General features: G+C 44.5%; 1 protein-coding gene across 2 annotated transcripts in view; it reads left to right on the top strand.

Annotated features, from left to right (window-relative positions):
• Positions 1-15005, top strand: part of DCAF12 (DDB1 and CUL4 associated factor 12) — a 42248-nt gene that overhangs the window by 15269 nt on the left and 11974 nt on the right. For both annotated transcript variants that reach the window (XM_065047048.1, XM_065047049.1), the window contains exons 5-7: positions 9697-9890; positions 10921-10986; positions 11694-11856. In XM_065047048.1, the coding sequence (XP_064903120.1) occupies positions 9697-9890; positions 10921-10986; positions 11694-11856 (423 nt within the window). The remainder of the gene's footprint in view (positions 1-9696; positions 9891-10920; positions 10987-11693; positions 11857-15005) is intronic.

Raw genomic sequence — 15005 nt, 5'->3', positions numbered from 1 at the left:
CTCCTAAACTATGTCAAGATGTTTTAGAAATTCTACTGCTGAGTGTTCAGCTTCCATAACAAACAAGATTAGGTGCCATTAAAAACCATCAGCTCATAAATTGAATGGCAGGATGTTGCATCACGTGCTGCCTGTTGCTGTGCAAGTGCCTTTATGAAGCTCCTGTTGTATTTGGCTGTAGTAGGCGATAGTGGCAAATGACCGAATCAGTCTGTGAGGGGACAAAGCCATCTCTGCTGTGCTGGACCACCTGTATTGCAACAAGATGCTTTCCTCAGCTCTCTGCCTTTGTAGCTTATTCCCTTTGATGCACAAAAGCCTGTAAATGTAATAGTCTGATGTAGGTATCTTGTTTTTTTCCAGCATCTTCAATACATGAAATATTTCTTATGCATTCCCTGTGAGAGGAGGAGGGATGTGTTTTTCACATTGTGTAGGGAAGAAACTGAAGTACACGTGAAATTTGTCAGAGCTGACTTAGATGGAAGCGAATTGCCTAAACACCAGAAGGGATAGGAATAGGGCCTTGGATCAACCTGTGTTCATCTACAAACCAAAGACATTTAACTTTTTCATCCAGTATTGTTAGTCTTATTGACTCATATTTTTGAATAATATCTTCAGATTGAGTAGAAAACTGAGCTCTTGGTTGTTCAGCCCCAGTTCCTGTGTTACATTCTTTAAACAAAAGGTTGTATGGGCTTAAGAAAAATAATTTTAAAATAGATTTGACAGAAATTGGCACAAACTGTGGTTTGAAATTGTTGATTCTGTTCACAAATGTGTTTGTACATATCCATAAGCATACTGGCAGAAATCAAAGGAACTCCAATTGGCATAAACTCAGCTGAGTTTTCTTGGAGGTTTTTATGTTGGCTTAACAGACTGTCAGTCTCAGCCTTGGTAAGCCAGGCTGAATGTAGGCTTTTCAGTCACTTCTGAGTTTACGTGTAAATCTCTAATGGTGATTGTTGTACAGTTGTCGAGGGTTAAGATTGCGGGGTGACAATAAAACCCTGGCAGATGTATTGTTAACCCCCTCTCCCCCCACACTTCCCCCTTTTTGCCCCTCCCTCTCCCCCCTTCCCACAGGCGATCAGGAGGGAAAGAAGGACAGAGAGTTGGAAAAATTAAAGAAGTTTTACTAATGCTACTAATAAGAATAGAGAAAATAATACAAAATATACAAAACCAATCTTGAAAGTCTCAGCAACTGCAGAGCCAGCAACCAAAGTCCTGGATTAGTCTCTGCAGCCAATCGGAGCTGGATTCAGTCGGTCACTAGGCCTCAGTTTGCAGGGACGACTAGCAAGGTCCTCTCCTAATGTCGGCCATAAGGAAAAAGGGACGAGATCCTCGTGATCTCCCACTTTATATGAAGTACTTACGTGAATGGAATGTTATACACAGTTGGTCAGTTTCTTGGTCACTGGTTCCTCGTTGCCCCTCTCGCGAGATGTCCATCCATGTTTATCAATAACTTTGCATTCCATTGCTAGGTTTACCAAAACATGTGTCTGGTGCTCCAGGAAAATGCAGTTAATATGAAGGCTTTAGCTGACAGGCAAATTCACTGAAAGAGAAACTTGTTTTTAACAAAACCAGGACATTCCACCCCTTATAATATGCCATTCACTGAATACTTTAAACCTTATCAATACAATCTATCAATACAATCTAATTAATCACTACTACTATATATATATATATATATATATATACATATGTACATATATACACAGGAGTAATTAATCAGTGGACCATCCTTTAATAAGTCCATCAAGTTCATTTTGTCACAACAGTCTCCCAGGGCAGGAAAAATGGTACAAGTGCATCTCATGACCACTGTTTGTGGGTTAAAGTCATCAACTTCGAAGAAGTTGTCAGGCGCCACTTGAAGAAGCTAGCTCTGGTTTCATCATCACTGTTTTGATCTGAAAAACACTTATTAAACACTGTTAGCATGGCAATTCACATCATGCAGTTCAGTATCGAATATTTTCACCTAAACTCAAATCCCCTTGAGGTACACACCGAACTTCTCCATCCTTGAGCATCACCCACCAGGTGCTGCCAGGTCCCTGGGCAAAAACAGTCCCACGAATGGGCTTGCCTTTGCCTGAGGCAGGAGTAACCCAGACTGCCTTTCCTAACATGTTTTTCATGTGTACTACAGGGACTTTATCTCCTTCTGCAGTCCGTAGAATTCCTGATTGGGCAGGCCCGGCTCAATTGGTTGATCCCCTGGTGTTGACCAACCAAGTGGCTTTTGCTAAATGTGAATCCCAGTTTTTAAAGGTTTCACCACCAAGTGCCTTTAGTGTAGTTTTTAGCAAACCATTGTACCTTTCAATTTTCCCAGAGGCTGGTGCATGATATGGAATATGATATACCCACTCAATGCCATGTTCTTTGGCCCAATTGTCTATAATACTGTTTTTGAAATGAGTACCGTTGTCTGATTCAATTCTTTCTGGTGTACCATGTCGCCAAAGGACTTACTTTTCAAGGCCCAAGATAGTATTTCGGGCTGTAGCATGAGGTACAGCATATGTTTCCAACCATCCAGTGGTTGCTTCCACCATTGTAAGTACATAACGCTTACCTTGATGTGTTTGTGGAAGTGTAATGTAATCAATTTGCCAAGCTTCTCCATACTTATACTTTAACCATCGCCCCCCCATACCATACAGGCTTTAACCGTTTCGCTTGTTTGATTTCAGCGCAAGTTTCACATTCATGAATAACCTGTGAAATAGTGTCCATAGTTAAATCCACCCCTCGATCGCGAGCCCATTTATATGTTGCATCTCTACCTTGATGCCCTGAAGCATCATGGGCCCACCGAGCTAGGAAGAGTTCACCTTTATGTTGCCAGTCCAAGTCCACCTCAGCTACTTTAATCTTAGCAGCTTGATCCGCTTGTTGGTTGTTTAGATGTTCCTCAGTGGCTCGACTTTTAGGCACATGAGCATCTCCATGACGAACTTTCACAGGCAGGCTCTCTAGCCGAGCAGCAATGTCTTGCCACAGTGTGGCAGCCCAAATGGGTTTACCTCTGTGCTGCCAGTTGCTTTTCTTCCATTGCTGTAGCCACCCCCACAAGGCATTTGCTACCATCCATGAGTCAGTGTAGAGATAAAGTATTGGCCACTTCTCTCGTTCAGCAATGTCCAAAGCCAGCTGGATGGCTTTCACTTCTGCAAATTGACTAGATTCACCTTGTCCTTCAGTGGCTTCTGTAACTTGTCGTGTGGGACTCCACACAGCAGCTTTCCACCTTTGATGTTTTCCTACAAGACGACAGGATCCATCTGTGAACAGTGCATACTGCTTATCAGTCTCTGAAAGTGTATTATACGGTGGTGCTTCTTCAGCACGTTTTACTTCCTCCTCATCTGGAGACATCCCAAAGTCTCTGCTTTCTGGCCAGTCTGTAATCACTTCTAAGATCCCTGGGCGATTGGGACTTCCAGTTCGAGCTCGTTGTGTGATCAATGCAATCCATTTACTCCACGTAACTTCGGTTGCATGATGTGTAGAGGGAACCGTCCCTTTGAACATCCAGCTCAGCACCGGCAGTCGAGGTGCCAGGAGGAGCTGTGCTTCAGTACCGATCACTTCTGAAGCAGCTCGAACTCCTTCGTATGCTGCTAGTATCTCTTTTTCAGTTGGAGTATAGTTGGCCTCAGATCCTTTGTATCCTCGACTCCAAAAACCTAAGGGTCGACCTCGGGTTTCTCCTGGTGCTTTCTGCCAGAGGCTCCAGGTAAGTCCATTATCTCCAGCTGCGGTGTAGAGCACATTTTTAACATCTAGTCCAGTCCGAACTGGTCCAAGGGCCACTGCATGAGTTATCTCATGCTTAATTTGTTCAAAGGCTTGTCGTTGTTCAGGGCCCCACTCAAACTGGTTCTTTTTACGAGTCACTCGATAGAGAGGGCTCACAATCTGGCTGTAGTCAGGAACATGCATTCTCCAAAAACCTACAACGCCCAAGAAAGTCTGTGTCTCCTTTTTATTAGTAGGTGGAGACATTGCTGCAATTTTGTTGATCACATCCATTGGGATCTGACTACGACCATCTTGCCATTTTATTCCTAAAAACTGGATCTCTCGTGCAGGTCCCTTGACCTTGCTTCGTTTTGTGGCAAAACCAGCATCCAAAAGAATCTGAATTATTCTGTCACCTTTCTCGAAGACTTCTTTCGCTGTGTCACCCCATACGATGACGTCATCAATATATTGCAAGTGTTCTGGAGCTTTACCTTGCTCCAGCGTGGTCTGGATCAGTCCATGGCAGATGGCAGGACTGTGTTTCCACCCCTGGGGCAAGCGATTCCACGTGTACTGGATGCCTCTCCAGGTGAAAGCAAACTGCGGCCTGCACTCTGCTGCTACAGGAATAGAGAAAAACACATTAGCAATGTCAGGTTTAGCATACCACTTAGCTGCCTTTGACTCCAGTTCAAATTGCAGTTCTAGCATGTCAGGCACAGCAGCACTCAATGGTGGTGTAACTTCATTCAGGCCACGATAGCCTACAGTTAATCTCCACTCGTCACTAGACTTACGCACTGGCCAGATTGGGCTGTTAAAAGGTGAGCGAGTCTTACTCATCACACCCTGGCTTTCCAATTGACGGATCAACTTCTGGATTGGAATCAAAGAGTCTCGGTTGGTGCGATATTGCCAGCGATGCACTGTCGTGGTAGCAATTGGCACCTGCTGATCGTCAACCCTCAGCAGTCCTACAACAGAAGGGTCATCTGAAAGACCAGGCACATCAGACAGCTGTTCAGTTTTCTCAGTGTCCACAGCTGCTATACCAAATGCCCACCTATACCCTTTTGGGTCCTTAAAATACCCTCTCCTGAGGTAGTCTATGCCAAGGATGCACGGAGCATCTGGACCAGTCACAATGGGATGCTTTTGCCAGTTTTTTCCAGTTAGGCTCATTTCAGCCTCTACAACAGTCAGTTCCTGGGATCCCCCAGTCACTCCAACAATATTGATAGATTGCGTTCCTTTATAACTAGAAGGAATTATTGTGCACTGAGCACCAGTGTCCACTAAAGCTTTGTACTCCTGGGGGTGTGTTGTACCAGACCATCGTATTTGTACAGTCCAGTAAATTCTGTTATCCCTTTCCTCCACCTGGTTGTAGGCAGGGCACCTCTAATTTCTGGTTTGCACAGTCTTTGGGTGTGAATTAGAGGTTCCTTCAAGAGCATCAGAATCTCTTCTGCTCCTTTTGTAAACTGGAGCAGCCACCTTCCTAGGAGTTTTTCCTTTTATCTCACGTACTCGTTCTTGAAGTTCTGAGGTAGGTCTTCCATGCCACTTATTCATGTTTTCTCCCTGCTCATGTAGGAAGAACCACAGTGAACCTCTTTTTGTGGGCTGCCTCTGTCCTCTCTCTCGAGATTGGAAACGCCTTTTCCTAATAGCTGAAACATAGGTTTGTGCAGGTCATGAATGGTATGTGTCTTCTCTGAGTTCTTTGATTTCTTGCAACAGCTTTTCAAACCGGTCATCAGATTTTTCACACAGTTTCTCTACAGCAGAGACACAAGCCCGTAGAGAACCAGCAAGGCTGCCCTCAAAGTTCCGGAGCTGCTCAATCACTTCATTAATCTCTTGTAGACCTCTAGCTGACCAGACCATTCCTGCCAATGACTTAGCATATGCAGGGGGTGCACTTTGTACAAATCTGTGCCACAGAGATCGTGTACAATTGATTCTATCTGGGTCTGTCCCCTCTTGGTTGTCTGGTCCAAAACAGATGATCTCTTGCACAGCTGATTCTCTCAGGAACTGAATACCTCTCCCCATAGTATTCCATTTCCCTAACTTGGATATACAGTCTTCCTTGTAAGGAAATCTTACTTTCATAGCTGCCAGGAGTCGGGTCCAGAGAGTAGTGGCGTTAGACTCTCTTGAAATTGCCCTATCAATGGTGGAATCTCTTGACAGAGATCCCAGCTGCCTGGCTTCACCACCTTCCAATTCAATTGTTTCTGCCCCATTGTCCCAGCATCGGAGCAAACAGGTTAAAATATTCTCGCCTTCACGACGACTAAAGTCTTTTCACAGATCTCTCAGCTTACCTGGAGAAAAGGACCAAGTGGTGGTCACTTCGTCTCCTCCCTGTCCTGATGATGCACCTTGGGTTGATGTTGGCCCTGTGCCATCATATGCTGCACGGGTAGTCTTTCTAGTGACTTTCTTACAACCGGCAACTGATGCTGATATGGGTTCACCATCATTTGATTCATTTCCAGAGTCGGAATGACTGTCACAGTGATTACTGTGGTTACAGCAGCAACAGTGCCCAGTGTGTGAAGAAGGGGGGGCTGCCTTGTTAGCCTTTGAGGCTGGAGAAGTAATGTTATCTGCAGCGACCTTGGCAGAGGAACTCTGCGGAGGAGCTGTGGCTTCAGCCTGCGAAGCCGCCGTTGGGGGGGCAGTGGCTGCAGCGGCAGCCTTTGCTGTTTTGCTCTTTCTCGAGCGGCTCAGAGTGCTTTTTGCTAAAGCTTCCGAAGACGCACCGCAAATCTCACAGAATCACAGAATCAACTGGGTTGGAAAAGACCTCAGAGATCATCGAGTCCAACCCTTGGTCCAACTCTAGTCCGTTTACTAGATCATGGCACTAAGTGCCATGTCCAGTCTCAGTTTAAAAACCTCTAGGGACGGCGAGTCCACCACCTCCCTGGGCAGCCATTCCAATGCCTGACCACTCTCTCTGTAAAGAATTTCTTTCTAATATCCAGCCTAAATTTCCCCTGGCAGAGTTTAAGCCCATGCCCCCTTGTCCTATTGCTAACTGCCTGGGAGAAGAGACCAATCCCCACCTGGCTAGAACTGCCCTTCAGGTAGTTATAGACAGTGATGAGGTCACCTCTAAGCCTCCTCTTCTCCAGACTAAACAACCCCAGCTCCCTCAGCCTCTCCTCATAGGTCTTATGTTCAAGTCCCTTCACCAGTCGTGTTGCTCTTCTCTGGACCCGCTCCAGCACTTCAATGTCTTTCCTGAACTGAGGGGCCCAGAACTGAACACAATACTCCAGGTGTGGCCTCCCCAATGCAGAGTACAGGGGAAGGATCACTTCCCTTGTCCTGCTGACCACGCTGTTTTTGATACAGGACAGGATACCGTTGGCCTTCTTGGCCACCTGGGCACACTGTTGGCTCATGTTGAGCTTCCTGTCAGTTAGCACCCCCAGGTCCCTTTCTGTCTGACTGCTCTCCAGCCACTCTGCGCCCAGCCTGTAGCACTGCAGGGGGTTGTTGTGACCAAAGTGCAGCACCCGGCACTTGGCCTTATTGAACTTCATCCCATTGGAATCAGCCCATTTTTCCAGTCTATCCAGATCCCTCTGCAGAGCCCTCCTCCCTTCCAGCAGGTCGACACTCCCTCCCAGCTTGGTGTCATCAGCAAATTTGCTGATGATGGTCTCAATCCCCTCATCTAAATCATCAATACAGATGTTAAACAGGACTGGACCCAACACTGACCCCTGGGGAACACCACTAGTGACTGGCCGCCAGCTGGATGCAGCCCCATTCACCAGCACTCTCTGGGCCCGGCCCTCCAGCCAGTTCTTAACCCAGCGTAGAGTACACTTGTCCAAGCCATGGGCTACCAGCTTTTGCAAGAGTATGTTATGGGAGACAGTGTCAAAGGCCTTGCTGAAGTCCAGATAGACCACATCCGCAGCTTTCCCCTCATCCACCAGGTGAGTCACCTGATCATAAAAGGAGATCAGGTTGGTCAGACAGGACCTGCCCCTCCTAAACCCATGCTGGCTGGGTCTGATTGCTTCTCCATCCTGAAGGTGCTGTGTGATTCCATTCAGGATGATCTGCTCCATAACCCTGCCAGGCACCGAGGTCAGGCCGACAGGCCTGTAGTTGCCAGGGTCAGCTCTGCAGCCCTTTTTGTGGACTGGGGTAACATTGACCAATTTCCAATCATATGGGACCTCCCCAGTGAGCCAGGACTGTTGGAAGATGATGGAGAGCGGCTTGGCAAGTTCTTCTGCTAGTTCCCTCATCACCCTAGGATGGATCTCATCTGGTCCCATAGACTTGTGAGGATCTCAGGACAACAAAGAGACGCAAACCTCCTGTTGAACGCCATTTCTCTTAACAGAAGCACAAACTGACACACATTCAGCAAACCAGATAACGCCATCACAGTTCTATCAAAACTCCAAGGATATTCAAAGTTCTCTAAAACATTTGCGAACTGTCCTAGCGAAAAAATGTAAGTATTGTTAGTCAGCCTTTCTAAAGATTCCCTCGACCAATTAGCAAACACAGAGCTGTACTGCTCTTTAATCGCTCCTGGAGGCTTTTCAAGGTAAAGCAGAAGCGAGTAGAAATTCATTAGCAGCTGCAGTATAATGAAATAAACCAGTGACAAACCACACAGCATCATCATGATCATTGTCCAGTTCTTGTTGTTATATAATGAATACTTCGATTTAAGAAGAAAGCCCAACACAGATATGGAATCAGTGAGCACAGTGTAGAAGATAACTGATACAACTTATGCCATAACATCTTTAAATCAGTGTAATTCACTTTGCCTTAATACAACTAAATAATATCCAAAACAGAGGTGCGAGTATCACAACTCTATGAGTTGGCACCATGCCAAGAAAACTGAAAGGTACGTCAGAGCGGTAGAAAAGCCAAAAATCTTCAAATTTACCCCTTTCTGGAGCCCCACGTTGGGCGCCAATTATCTGTCGAGGGTTAAGATTGCGGGGTGACAATAAAACCCTGGCAGATGTATTGTTAACCCCCTCTCCCCCCCACTTCCCCTTTTTTGCCCTTCCCTCTCCCCCCTTCCCACAGGCGACCAGGAGGGAAAGAAGGACAGAGAGAAGAGAGTTGGAAAAATTACAGATGTTTTACTAATGCTACTAATAAGAATAGAGAAAATAATACAAAATATACAAAACCAATCTTGAAAGTCTCAGCAACTGCAGAGCCAGCAACCGAAGTCCTGGACTGGACTCTGCAGCCAATCGGAGCTGGATTCAGTCTCTCACTAGGCCTCAGTTTGCAGGGCCGACTCGCAAGGTCCTCTCCTAATGTCGGCCATAAGGAAAAAGGGAAAAGGGATGAGATCCTCGTGATCTCCCACTTTTATATGAAGTATTCACGTGAATGGAATGTTATACACAGTTGGTCAGTTTCTTGGTCACTGGTTCCTCGTCGCCCCTCTCGCGAGATGTCCATCTGTGCTTATCAATAACTTTGCATTCCATTGCTAGGTTTACCAAAACATGTGTCTGGTGCTCCAGGAAAATGCAGTTAATATGAAAGCTTTAGCTGACAGGCAAATTCACTGAAAGAGAAACTTGTTTTTAACAAAACCAGGACAACAGTATTGTGGTTTTTGATGCATCCCAATCAGTTTGAAAACAGATGAGCTGATCTGGCTGCTTAGAAACTGTGTAGACAAACCAGTCGACAGTGAGTTCACAATGTTAAGAACTTTACAGCTCAGTAAAATCATGTTTTAATAACAATTAATATACAGGCACCACCAATGTGTTCAGCTAGATTACATTAATAGTATCCTTTATTTCTTTCAGACCTTGTTGTTTATTCCTTTTTTTAAAAAGGGGATTTATGTATATGTGAAATGGGCTATTAATTTATGGACTGTTTATTCAGGTTCCCGGGATGGTTCGATGGGTCTCTGGGAAGTTACAGAGGATGTGTTGTCCAAAAGTGACGCCAGGCATAATCTCTCTCAAGTTCCTGTCTATGCCCACATAACACACAGGGCTCTGAAGGATATCCCCAAGGAGAACACCAATCCAGACAACTGCAAAGTCCGAGCACTGGCTTTCAACAACAAGAACAAGGTGAATAAGATAAGCAAGGCAGTTGAGAAGTCCTAAAACTGTGCATGTTATTAGAAGAAGAAAGAAGTAATACAAGTCAAATATACTGGAGAAGAAACTTAATATATTTCCCTGATCCTTTTTCATCTTTCCTATATGAGATTGTTGTCTTTATCTGCTATGTTTGCTTCTTCACTAAGTGAATGGAGAAGTCCAGTAGGAAAAAAGAATCATGTTTTCAGAAGGACATGTTTCCCTGTGAGTTTGATTTTAGACTTGTACCCTAAGGCAGAGGTGACAGGGGGTGTTTACAAGAAGCACATAAAGCACCAAAATGCCTCTAGCAGCTTGAATACCACTCTTGAGAGCTCTTGCTGCTTTCCTTCTTCCCCTTTCACGATGACCAGCCAACATTCAGGCAGTTCCTGTTTTGATGGCCGAGTGGATACTGGATTGCTCAGCAAGCGTCGTGACTGACATGGGGGAGCAGGCACCGGAGCTTGCTTTGGTGTTCTTGTGTTGGCTTTTGACAAACAGTAAATGTTAACCTCTGCATGCTGATCTCTTGTTATTACTAGTGAGAGTAGCAGTTAATCCTCCGCTACTTTTCTTTCTGCCCTCAAAGAACACAGAGGGTCTGAAGCGATGGTGGGTGTGCTCTCAGAAGCACAGTGGTCCTCTGGGTTTTGTTTTTCACTATAGTTGTTAATTACTCCTCAGTGTTGGAGGCTTTTCAGTAGGGTAGTGCCTGGGAAGAAATGTTTGCTTCAGGGTCAGAATCAGTGTGGTGGCTGCTAAAGAAAATTGCCTTTGAAAGTAATTTTTAATTATTTGTTGTTTTATTAATTCTTACTCTACCTGGCACCCTTGTGCTCTATTGCATTCTATCAGGATCAGTATAAAACTAAAATTTATCATGGTAAGCATGCACAGGATTATGGATGAGTTCAATCCAGAGGATGCAGCCTGCATAGTAGAGAATGTGAGTTTGAGTTTGTAAGGACATATGTAATACTGAAACTAACTCTCTTGATTGGTTGGTTTTTAACAGGAGCTGGGAGCTGTGTCCCTAGATGGGTATTTTCATCTTTGGAAAGCAGAGCACACACTATCAAAGGTACTTTTCTGTTTGTTGGTGCTAAGTTTCAAAAGTTACCTAGCAGTTAAGGCGGTTCACTATTCTTAATCTCCTTTAATTGCTTGAAGAAAGAGCAGTGATACTTGTAGAAGACTTAAAAGCTTTATGTAGAACGAAACATCCTACAAATTAGAACTTGAGGAGAGAAACTCACCCCTCCCCTTATATTGCAGGGTGGGAATGCTCTCAACTTTCTGCAGTTCTGGGTTAGCTGAAGTGAACCATTGCATAGAGTGCAATGGATACTTGATTAGCAGTGTTCATAAAGGAAGTTGCACTTATTTAAGTGTAATTGCAGATCAAATGTAGACATATCTTTGCTAGTATATGAGGTAAGATTTTTCAGCTGAGAGCTGATGTCTGTGTACAGCTGATGAAGAAATAGCAGCTTAGAAAGATGTAAAACAATTCACCAAACTGCCCATTTTCTTTGGCATAATACTTGGCTTCAGCCTTTATCATCTCAATTTGGTTCAGATAAGGCATCCCATCTTCTGCAGGTTATTTCCTCTGTGCCAGGTTATTGCTTTTCTCTAAAAGTTCTGGTTTTGTGGTAAACTTATTTTTTAGCTGTTTCAGGGTTTTTTTTACACTGCAACTTCCTTGAACATAACTTACAGTATTGTTCTATTAGTATCTTGCTCCTTTCTCATAACGGGTTGATTGTTATTTTCTTCTGTTTCCAGTTGCTTTCCACAAAGTTGCCATACTGCAGGGAGAACGTGTGTTTGGCTTATGGTCAGGAGTGGTCAGTGTACGCAGTAGGATCACAGGCACACGTCTCCTTTCTGGATCCCAGGCAGCCTTCCCACAATGTGAAATCCGTCTGTTCCAAAGAACGAGGCAGTGGTAAGAAACTTGTCAAAGGGTTCTTCAAGTGGTTTGCTTGCAGAGGTAGCTATTAAGACTGCAGTAAGATAAGCTTTTAATGAATAGGAAAGACATTTTGTGTGGTAGACAAAATCATTGGTAGTATATGTAGGTTTTGCTTTTATGACAGTATTCCTTGAGCAACCAGCAAACCGAACTTGAAAGCAACTCTGAAATAGGATAGGAAACCTTAGTGCTTTTACAATCAAGTAAGTTAAACACCATCCAAATACTACTGAACTTTTAAAAATGAACTGAAGTTTACTGAACTTTTAACTTCTTTTAACTTCTAATTCACCTTAAAGAAAAACTAGTCTTCGTTCCACTGTTAATGCTGTCTGTTCTTGCCTTTTTCTCTGGGAACAGAAAAAAGCTTGTTGTCTGCTCTGTGCTGGTATATTGGGAGTCCATCCTGTCAGTGAATGCTTGTTCCGTAATTTTAAAGCCATGAGTGAGACTCTTAATTTTCAATGTATATTTATTTGATTTAAATATACAAAAGCTCCACTCTTTTTTTAGAAGAAGTTTGCAGGTTGAGTGCTGTTTTCCTTTCATGATGTAGATGCAGTGTGTCCAATTGAATCTTACACCAGGACCAAGCGTGAGGGTTTGCAGGGTACATGGTTCCATGAGCTTCTTCCCATACCCTTTATTTTCAAGCATGAGAAGGCACTGTGCTGTGTTGCCCATTTTAAACCATATCAATCCCAGACTAATAAATTGCAGTCCTATTTAGCTTGGCTCTAGGCATCCATCTCTTCTTTAGGTAACTTATCAAAAGGGAATGCATGTAGGCAAGGATTAGGAAAGTTTTATTTATGTGGTTACTGAAGTTTGAGTGGTGCTATCTAGATAAATGTCAGGGTGTGCTTCCTTCAGATATGGGAGAAGTTTCTATAATATAAGAAAAGGTGCTTTACCAGCTCATGGTGTCACCTGAACAACTTATCAGCAACGGCCCTTGTCCTGCCCCACTGTTGGTGAGGACTCTGTGGAGGTCCTGAAACTGTCACCTTTCAGTATTGTAGGGAAGTGTCCTGGGTTCTCCTGGGATGCAGTTAATTTTCATAGGAAGCTGAGAGGAGGCACAGCCAGCACAGCTGACCCAAACTAGCCAAAGGGATATTCTGTACCATATGACATCACACTCAGCATATAAAGTGGAGAAGGTGGCCAGGGGAGGGGATCGCTGCTCAGAAGGGGGCTAGACATCAGTTTTCCAGGAGGTGAGTGACTGCATTGTGTATCACTCACTTTGTATTTTCTTTTATTGTTGTTATTGTTACTGCTTATCTCTCCAACAAGCTGCAGCAGTACTTTCACTAAATCTACTCCAGGAATTTTAACACTCACCCTTTGGCGCCTTGCACTCTCCCAAGGTCCCAGGTGAACCACCTGTTGCCAACAGGCTCTGAAGGTGGTGGCCATGGATCCCATCTGGGGTGCCAAACTCTTAGGTGAGTTCCTTTTCCCAAGGTTTCCTGCAACAGAGACTCAGGCATGGATTCCACAAGCTCTTCTAAAACAAATAATTGATTCACAAAGTACAGCATAGAGCAGCTTGAGCTTGGTGCTTCCCAAAGAGGAACCCTCAGCAGAAAAAAAGTTGAACAATTGTACCCCCCCCAATCCAAGTCCCCACCTCTTGCATGTCACTCTGGACCAACTGCAAAATTGGAGTCTGAGGTCTCCCTGTTCTTCATTGTATCTCTTCATTTTTGTGAGTTGGGCCATCAGTCAAAGCCCTGACTTTTAGTTGCTGTTTTGCACCTACAGCTGTAGAAAATAAGTTATTGGCAATAGCCAAAAAGAGTCTTCTGTTAGACACAGTTCTGTTCCTTATCTCCAGGGGTGCAGCTCCCCTTATCTTCTAGCTTGAAGACTCTGAGGCCCTTTTTACTTAACAAAGCAGAAAGTTCAAAGGTTCACAGCTTGCAGAAGTTATGCTAGGCAAACCAATGCTGAGCAATTTCAATACAAACAGTTTCTAAACAAGTTCCCTAAGAAGCAGAATACCCAATAATTCAGTAAACTAAGGCAGTCTATTCCCTAACGTTTTGCTGTCCTGTTAAACTTTTTTTATCTCAACCCACGAGTTTTCCTTTATTTCTTTCCCCAATTCTCACCATCCCACTGGGGCAGGAGGAGGAGCGAGTGGCATCGTGGTACTTAGTTGCTGGCTGGGGCTAAACCACAACAGGAAGCAACACCAAGACACTGGAGTGTGGTGCCAAGTGGGGGCTGAAATCTTCTTCCTTGAGTATGTGATCGTCCCTGTTGGGGGATGATCGATGTGTAGGTGGCATCTCTGGGGCATCTCCACTTCATGTCTGGAGAAAGCCTGTGTTCAGTGCTGTTTTCTGTTCTGCACACTTGGCAGATGCAGATCTTTTTTGCCATCATCATAGAGGCACTTAATAACATTAATTCAGAAATAGTGAGTTTTTCAATTTTCTGTTGATCTCACTGGGATGTGGACTGAGGCAGCACCTCTAGAAAGTGGGCGGTTTATTGATTTGCAGACTAAAATCTGTGTTGATTTTAAGTGCTTTGAAGCGTTACCTGAATGTGCTTTCAGCTTCCAAATGCGCCTGCTGAATGTGGCAAGTCCACATTAACTTCAGGTCATTAGTGTTGTATACAAAACCAGTTGAGAGAAACATTCTTGCTTAGTAAGACTCGAACCGGGGCTGCTTTTCACCTCGTGTCACCCTGTCTGCTATACCTGAGACAGTAGCTGATGCTTTTTAGTGCATCTTGTAAGTGTTGCTCTTCTTAGCAGCTGCACGGGGATGTGCAGGCCATGGACTCCAGTCTTTGCTCTGCGTGAACATCTGCTTTCCTCTCAGCTGGCGCACAGTGCAATGTTGTGTGCCCATGACTTGCATCCCGAAGGCAGCAATGTTAATGTAGTGGACAGAGCTTGCACAGCACAGAATCTGCTTCCACTCCTTGTGTAGGACACGCTGCTGCATCTTTCCTTCTGGGATCTGTGGAGCCTCCTCGCCTCTCAGGAGTGAGACTCAATTGCTGACCCAAGTGGTCCAGGTCCACGGGTGGCAGAGTGCTGGGTATGTTGGAGAGTTTACTGTGATCAGTTCTATGCACAGGTCATACTGTTAGTTTGA

This window comes from Columba livia, chromosome Z (assembly GCF_036013475.1).
Source record: "Columba livia isolate bColLiv1 breed racing homer chromosome Z, bColLiv1.pat.W.v2, whole genome shotgun sequence".
Taxonomy (NCBI): domain Eukaryota; kingdom Metazoa; phylum Chordata; class Aves; order Columbiformes; family Columbidae; genus Columba; species Columba livia.
Note: the sequence above shows the minus strand (reverse complement) of the source record. Positions and strands in the feature narration are given on the sequence as shown.